At 38.7% G+C, this 8674-nt stretch overlaps 1 protein-coding gene across 2 annotated transcripts in view; it reads right to left on the bottom strand.

The window, feature by feature from the left end:
* Nucleotides 1–2000: 2000 nt before the first annotated feature.
* Nucleotides 2001–8674, bottom strand: part of rtn1b (reticulon 1b) — a 43496-nt gene continuing 36822 nt past the window's right edge. For both annotated transcript variants that reach the window (XM_026944474.3, XM_026944475.3), the window contains 6 exons: nt 6154–6361; nt 4865–5003; nt 4315–4384; nt 4168–4214; nt 4019–4077; nt 2001–3071 (listed from right to left, as the gene is read on the bottom strand). In XM_026944474.3, coding sequence (XP_026800275.2) covers nt 3029–3071; nt 4019–4077; nt 4168–4214; nt 4315–4384; nt 4865–5003; nt 6154–6361 — 566 coding nt within the window. In that variant the 3' untranslated portion in view covers nt 2001–3028. The remainder of the gene's footprint in view (nt 3072–4018; nt 4078–4167; nt 4215–4314; nt 4385–4864; nt 5004–6153; nt 6362–8674) is intronic.

Below are 8674 nucleotides of genomic sequence, written 5' to 3'. Positions count from 1 at the left end.
TGTATGTCTCTGTGCACAAAGCGAGCGCCATGAAGACATGGTTTGCCAAGGCTGAAGTGGAAGAAGTCAAGATCCTACACAGAGCTCTGACCTCACCCCCATTAAACACATTTGGAATGAACTAAAACGCTGACTGCGCCCCAGGACTCCTCACCCAACATCAGTGCCTGACCTCACTAATGCTCTTGTGGCTGAATGAGCACAAATCCCCACAGCCACGGTCCAGAATCTACTGGAAAGCCTTCTCTGAAGAGTGGAGGTTATTATAACAGCAAAAAGGGACTAAATCTGGAATGGGATGTTCAACAAGCACATATGAGTTTGATGGTCAGGTGGCCACAAACCTTTGTCCATATAATGTACTTTCTGGTTGGATAGCACAGATACAGACAGATATAAAGATGACATAGGCTGGAAGTTATTAGACACTATTCATATCACATTTGGAAGTGATAATGCAAAAACATTAGCCTAATATTTATATTTTACATTGTTGATATTTTAACATACACTGTACATACACTAATCATTTTTGTCACTTGTCATAATGAACATCATTGATACCTAACACACTAAATGCCCTGATGGTATAAATTTAATTTTGCTTCATTCTCTATTTTTATCCTAAGTAGGCCTAATTGTCAGTGACAGTTCATACTGTGTGTTAGGAGCATGTGTTATCATTTGAATGAAATGCATGGCTTCACAACAGTGAGGCACATGACACTTGTAGGCTAAATATTTCAGTTTCAAGCAAATATTTTTCAAATGGCTAAATACACTGTTGCATTGTTCAGTAATTCTGTATGTAATATTATTTTATGTTTTGGATTAAATTATTTAAATAAAGCGCTCTTAGTGGAAGGTGACACAGATTTCTGGAACCTAATAAAAGTGCAATCATTTTCACCAGCAGGGGGAAGAAGAAGCTCAGATATCTGATCAGCAGACTGCTCTAAAGAGGAAAACATATCTGACATCCTTCTGAGCTGCCATTGTTCTCCTACAGGGAAAGATACATTATACAAATATACGATATATTCCAAATCTGTTATTTTATGACAGATGTGAAGGTATATTGAAGTTCAGTTAATTGTCAGCTATGCAGAACATGAACCTTATCTTGAGAAAGTCTGTATGGCTTTGAGAAAACTTTATTACTCATACCTTTATCTTTACGTTTCTTAAGACACATTCTCTTAGAGAATAATGATGGGTTGATGTACTCATTGCCATATCTGAACAGCACAGCATCCGTGTCCATGCCACCTGCTCTTGGCACTGGGATGTGTGTGTATGTATGTATGTGTGTGTGTGTGTGTGTGTGTGTGTGTGTGTGTGTCAGCATGGCACTGGGAGCTGACAGACGGACACCATCCTGATATCCTGCCTCGGTGAGAGGTGAACTCCTATCAGCAACCCAAATCAGCTTAACCACGGAGCTTCCACTATGTAAACCTCACATACCAGAAGGCACATGTATAGAAATGCCTTCAAACTGAATGAAACAAACAAATAATAAATCTATAAAGAGCAGTATACAGTAACAAGCTAAACAAAGTTAATATTTGGTTTGACCTCCAATTGATTTTTAAAAATACATCAGTAGTCTCAGGTACACTTTGTACAGTTTTATTAGAATTATCTGTAGGTTCTTCTAAGCATCTTGGAGAATCTGCAACAGTTCTTCTGGAGACTTTGACTATCACACTTGCTTCAGGTAAAACCTGAAGCCTTTATTATGTTTTTTTTATCCGAAAAGTGGCATATTATGTAATACGATACCTTCTTTCCTGACATTTTTCAGTAACATTTAATTTTTTGTTAGAAAAGTAATGTTTGGAAATCTTTTTTTTTACTGACTCAATAATGCAGAAGTCATAAAATAAACATTTAAGACAAAATTGGTATTAAAACTTCCGTTTTACTGACAGAACGTCACTATGGAATCACAATAATCTGTGTGCCAAAGGAGTCAAAAAAAAAGATTTTGGACAGCATACATTTAAGAACATTTATTTTCGCATTCAGCAGTGAGTACATTTTAAGTGCAAATAGTTAAGAGTCCATGGCTAAGAAGAACTACACTCAACATAGTACAAGGATGGACACAATCACCAAGCTGGCATTCTCTTGCTTTAAGCTTCCTCCTCCTCCGTCTCTTTCATTCATTTGCAGTTCACTTAAAAGAAGTTTGACAACAGTACCTAAAAACATGAATCTCTGTAGTTCCTGTAACAAATTATATTAAAAAAAAACACTACAAGTTAGTTTACCATACCTAATCAGAACACTGCTAAATATTGTCTTTTTTGCCACACAAAGAAGGTAAACCTTGGCATGTCCACGCGTCTAGCTGATAGTAATATTTAAGTGTATATGTTTCCAGGTATAATGAGAAGAGAGAAGACCCACCCAGTGCCACAGACAAAAAAGCTGCTTTTGGACTTTTTACCCCAAAGAAGAAGAAGAAGAAGAAGAGACTATCACAGGAGAGCACTAAAGCTGAAGACATCGTTCACACACTACAGAGAAACGTCTTCAGCGCAGCTGAGAAAGCCCAGAGCACAGGAAACCAGAAGAAAAGAAGAAACGCATCAGCACTTAAGACTCTTGACTTCATGCACTTAATAAGCAACACGAAAACACAGATTTTTTTGGTTTTGTTTTTGTTACAACTCTTTTATATGTCATTGTTTTAAATTTACTAGAGCTTAGTGCTTGAGTGACGGCACGTTTTTGTCTTTTTTTTTTTTTTCCTCTATGGTTATTGGGCAAGGGTGGGACTTCTCTGAACGGCTCGGCTGCTGCTCTAAACACCACAGTGTGCACAAAGTAGAACTATGCTCCAGTAACTTGTACATAATGTGCATGTGTATCTGTACATGTATGTATGTGTGTATATGTGTTTCTTAATGTGTGTGTGCGTGTGTGTGAGAGGAAACCCATGACCTAATGAGAAGCTCTCCCTATAATAAGGGAAAGCCTGGTCATGGTCTCCTTGTATTCTCCAGTGGCGCTGGGTTGTTTACTCAGCCTTTCGCTTTGCTCCTGGAATCTTCTCCTGGATCCTGTAGAAGCAAACACACACTTTTCAGGTTACTGGAACTGTAGTTTTTTTAATTTCTCAGCTTACACTTGTCATTTGGACTATTTGGACTTTTTGCAGACTGGTGTACCGAGCCTGTCGTGTCTTGTAACGTATGCAGTGTATGTAAAATATGTAAAATATTTTACTCTTTGAATTTTGAATGCTATCTTCAGAACATTACTGTGTTTGAAAGTAAAAAAAAAAAGTCTACATGCAAATATTTGAGATTCCATGTTCTATACAGGCACATGGTAACATGGTCAATATTACAGATTTGCTCAACTTTAAACAGCGACCTAGACATTGTGCAACAAATTGTGCAACAAACTTTTTCTGTAGCTGAATCTCAGATGATATTTTAATGTCCGTACTGTGCACTACATAAGTTATACAACAGCGTTATGCTATTCACTATGTAGTAAGCACATATAGTGAACAGAAAGCTATTTGGTATTTAGCCTAATTGTAAGTCTGAGAGGTGTGAATAAAAAAATAGCTGAATATCAAGAACAAGAACTTATTGTGCATAAATAAATAAAAATTAATCTGAAATTTCAGTTTACAATAAAATGATAGTACCTCTTCATTATCTTTGCTTATGAATGTGATAATATTCTTCTGTGGTTTATGAGCTACAAATGCATAGTGTAGTGCTAAAGGTCATGCTGTCTGTGATGGTATATAATTATAGGCTCATTAGTATTCAAATGCATTTGTGTACTAAATCTCTTAGGTAGTTAAATGAATTTGACAGTCCTAATATATACAAATTTAAATCACTTTTATATGCAATATGGTTCTGGAGGGATGATAAGATCTGCTCTTGCATATGTGTATATGGATTGGATGACAAAGTTAACCTGAGCTGGCTTGCCATAGATACATTAGGGGTTTTGGAAAATGGCAATGAGGACCAACAGGACTTACTTCCCCACCACCGTGTTTACTTGAGTCCTTACGAGTCCCAAATACTGGTCAATCTGTGCCTGAGACAAAAGTGAGGGACAGACATGAGGATGATCTTTAGATAAGACTAATTAGAAGCACAATTGAAACAATGTATGTGTAATACATACCTGGTATTTCTCATACACCACAGGCATGGAAAACATGGACACCACAGCTACAGGACAGTGAAAGAGACTAGTTAGATCCTCTGTAACTACACCGAAATATTAATGTTTGCTTTTTATGAATGTATTTGTAATAAAAGGAGTTCTCACCCATGATGAGGAGAGTGAGGCCATTGAAGAGCGCTCCCACGTAGGTCAGCAGCCACATGACAACTGCGAACTGAGCAAACGTGAGCTTAATATTAGCAAGCGCGTGTAACCATCTTGGAGCATTCATGCATATAGAACAGACTGTTGTGGAGATGATGTCAATGGGATGTGCATACAATTTCAATTTCAATGTGCAGATAATAAAAAAGCACAGAAGAGAAAGCTAAGATCATTCGGTATTATATCCAAAAATTTTAGGACTCTTAATCGCTGAAAATATTCTTCTCTCCTCTTTTAAAATCACCTTATAAAACTGAGCTCAAAGGTTCATCATGTACAGTTCATTTTGTACAAAAATATGTACAATGGCTGTTTGTATAATTTTATGTATGTTGATACGTGTTTATAGTGTGTATGCCATTATGTGTACTAGAAACAGGATGTAAGTAAGGTTTCATGTGAGGTGTGGCTTGGAGAAAGAAGTTGTTTATACTGTCATACTCTTATAATCAACACACATGATGTATTATTATTATTATTATTATTATACCTTTAGTGAATCCACCAGGTCCTGCACTAGGAAGAGCCTGCGCAGTTCCTTCAGAGTGTTGTTAATGTAGTGCTGGGTGTTCTCGGCATACCTCTGCATCTGATCATGTGACAGGGACATCTCCATCTCCAGATATGACCTGCACAACAATGCATATGCACTCAGTCTCTAAAGGAAACACACATGCTGTTCTGTGTTGAGAAGACTATGAAGAATATGGTGGTTATTTTTGCAACAAAAATAAAACATAAGGGTTCCTGTGAGATGTGAGAGAAAAGTGTTCCCCATCATCCGCCGAACACGAAATCAAATCCCATCTGTAGCTGGGAGTCCAAGAGAAAAAAATTGGCCGTGCTCTCTGGGAGGGAAGGATGGTATACTGTCTCTCCCCCTATCAATCACAGAGCCAATAGCCAACCGTAGGCATCTGTGAGCTCATGAATGTAGAAGAGGGCGGATAGCACTTTCCTACAAGTGTGTTACGCTGCCCTGTGACCCTGCACGAGCAGCAGTTTGAGAAGATGCGCTTGGATGGCTGAATGTGTCTTGGAAGAAGCATGTGTTAGCTCTCATACTCACCGCTTGGTAGCTATTGTATGACAGGGGGAGACTTGGCTGGTGGATGGGAATTGGCCAAGACCAATTAGGGAGAGATTTTTGAGATCCCCAAATAAATTAAACAAGGTAGTTTTCCCTAACAAAAAATTGGTTCACAACTGTGTATGGAGTGCATAATGTTGCTAGCGAAATTTATTTGTGGATTGATCCATGTCTATTTACATGTCAAGTGGCATGTGTTTGAAACACGAGAATTCATTTGTGGATCTCTCACTCTGAAACACTCAGTCGAATTTTCGCTAATGCTTACTTTACTCTGACCAATCACAGCAGAAGTGTGCTCAACCAATGAGCTTATGCTTTACATACACTGCAGATTGTGTAGCCAGATCCTTGTTTTAATTAGGATAGCTTTAAACTACTGCAGCAGGGTGGTTCTCCTCGGGTCCAGTATTTGGCATTTGGATACCTTTAGATAAACTATATTAATATTCCAAAGAGGAAATCTGATTTTGAAAAAAAAAATGCAGATAATAAATGGTACATGCTTCCATTGTAAAATGCACCAAACTAATCATTATGACAATACATATAGTAATTTGAGATTATTTTAGGACCTTATTGATGAAATAACTATCTTGGTAAAATGTATCTTTTAAATATGAAATTAAAAGCTTTTTCAAATAATGCAACAAATATACAGAGACATGCATGCATAGAACAAGTCTTACTTAAAGGGGTGTCCCTCATCGGTTTTCTGCACTGCCTGGAGGACGGACTTGTAGACTCTGAAACTGATGGTGGCGGAGAGAGCGGCCAGGGCCAGGTAGGCCACCACACTGACCACGCTGAACTGAGTCAGAGAGAAGAGCAGCAGCAGCACACTGCTAAACACCAGGCCAGTCTGCTTCACATCACGCCAGTACAACAGCTCCATCGCTATACAGTGAGACAGAGAGTGAGAGAACGAGAGAAAGTAAACAAGTTATGATCTTGCGTGAGAAATTCATCTTTCAGTCAGAACTGCGCTGACCTTCACATAGCATCACAGTAAATATCTGACAAATCAGTCATTGGCAAACATTGTCTGTTTTTGTCGTTGTCACCCTTCTCTATCCAACTGTCTTTCATTTCATCCAGCACCCTCCCTCCTGCTCCTACACACACATCTCATCCCTCCATTCCTAGTCAAAGGGCAGTACGGTGGTCATGGCAACAGACCGGAACCAGATGCTCAGCACTGGCAGCTAACATGATGAGATATATGATGCAGACCTGTGTTCTATGGATCCTGACAGTTTGCATGACAAATGCTTCAGAAACATTTTCCAAATCACTAAAGTGATGAGTAATTATTTATTTTAAAAATGCAAGATTGGCAGCAATGTGGTGGGAAAGACTCCAACCTGACTCGCAGCAAAAACAAATAGGTCCCCATATGTGCACATTAAAATATATTAGCATATCAATTCATTGTAGCCCCACTCTCTTCCCTTAGCAATCTGCTCCCTTCCTTTAATTCACATTTCATTATACAGCCCTATAACATATTATTAACTAATCAACAGTCAAAATGGCACCCTTTCAGAAATCTATAACATGTACCATCTCATTTTAGGATGCAAAATAGCCAATAAGGATATATATGATTCAATCTACCATCTATAAGCTCTCTCTCACATTCTCTCTTATTTTTTAACACATTTTATAATTTATGGTATGCTTCCCAGACAGAAATATGTGCCAGATCTCCATCTCTGCTAGCAAGCTGTAAAAACTGGAGCATTATTTTGAGCCATGCTATGCTAGCAGCTGATGCTCCAGAAATCTCCACACAGGGTTTGCACATGCTCGCTGGGGTCCTTTGTGTGTGTGTAGCGGCAGGGCGTGGTTAAGACCACAGTATGCGATAAACAGACGCCGGCTGCTCTCTAAACACCCAGACAGAGCATCTATTATGTATACAGAGCAGTTTATTACAGCCTTTAATAAAGTTTTTCAATAAAATTTATAAATCTATCTCTAGTAACCATGCGCATATAGTGAACTGCCTGCAAGCACTAAAGCATGTTTTTTTTTGACACAAAAAATGTTGACAAGAGTAAACACACATACACATACATTCTCACTCCCTGAGACCCATCATTTCCCAGAATTTGCACAGTTTCCAATTAAAGCCTGCATGCTAAAATGTGTCTCCTCTGAATGGTGCTCGGTCGCCACGGAAACAGAGATGGGTGCAGTGGAGTGAGCACTGATGCAGTTTCCATAGTAACCATGTTCCATCATTCCCTGGCAATCCCAGCCTACTTCTCTCTCAGTAAAGCAGAGATGACAGGCCTGGCAGACAGAGTAACGAGGCACTGATGAGGGGAGAGGGGAGGGAGGGATTAGACAGGAAAGGAAAGCACAGGCAAGAACTGGGACGGTAGGAAAAAAAAGGGTCAGTAACATTGCAGAACAAACTAACCTGCTAGTGCTACCACTAATTCAGCTGCCAATTAGACACACTTTCATCATTATAGCTGTTACGCCACCATAACAGTGCATGCATCCTGGTGCTGATGCTAATAAGGTGCTAAAAGAAAGCCCTAAAGGGAGAACATTTTCAAGGTAACAAAACATAATTATTTAAATATAGAACACATACTAAGTACACATGTAGCAAAAACCTGTATAACTATTACTGAACAATTCACTGAGCAAACCCAGAGTGGGACACACTGGCTTTTAGGGTGAAACTGACATAATGGCAATAATGGAAAATGACATAATTTCCTCTCTTTGTATTTATTGCCTCTCTGCTCTAACGTCAACAAAGAATTCCTCTAGATGCTCCACATATCAGTCTAGAGGAACACCATGAGAGGAACACCATATTAAAACACCACATACCAGTATTCAACAAAACAAGCTTTAGTATGTTAGAGTCACATCTTAACAACTGATTAAACAAACACATACCTGAAAAGTCATTTACTGTGAAATGTAGAATTGACATTTAACCATGTACACCATCTTATTTCAGAGTTCAGTACTCCTTCTCTTTGAAATGTTTGGAAACAGTAACTCTGCACATCCTTCCTGTCTACACTGTTACCAGTCTATGGTACCAATCAATATCTTTCAACCCTACAGCTGTGTTGTTCCAATCATGGCTAGTAGACTATACCGCACACATTATGTCAGATTTAGCTGGAGTTCATACAAATAAAGTCAGAGGAAAAGATACGACTGCTAATCTTAGCACTA

This window comes from Pangasianodon hypophthalmus, chromosome 19, assembly GCF_027358585.1.
Source record: "Pangasianodon hypophthalmus isolate fPanHyp1 chromosome 19, fPanHyp1.pri, whole genome shotgun sequence".
NCBI lineage: Eukaryota > Metazoa > Chordata > Actinopteri > Siluriformes > Pangasiidae > Pangasianodon > Pangasianodon hypophthalmus.
The sequence above is the reverse complement of the archived record's forward strand: the minus strand, read 5'-3'. Positions and strand labels throughout refer to the sequence as shown.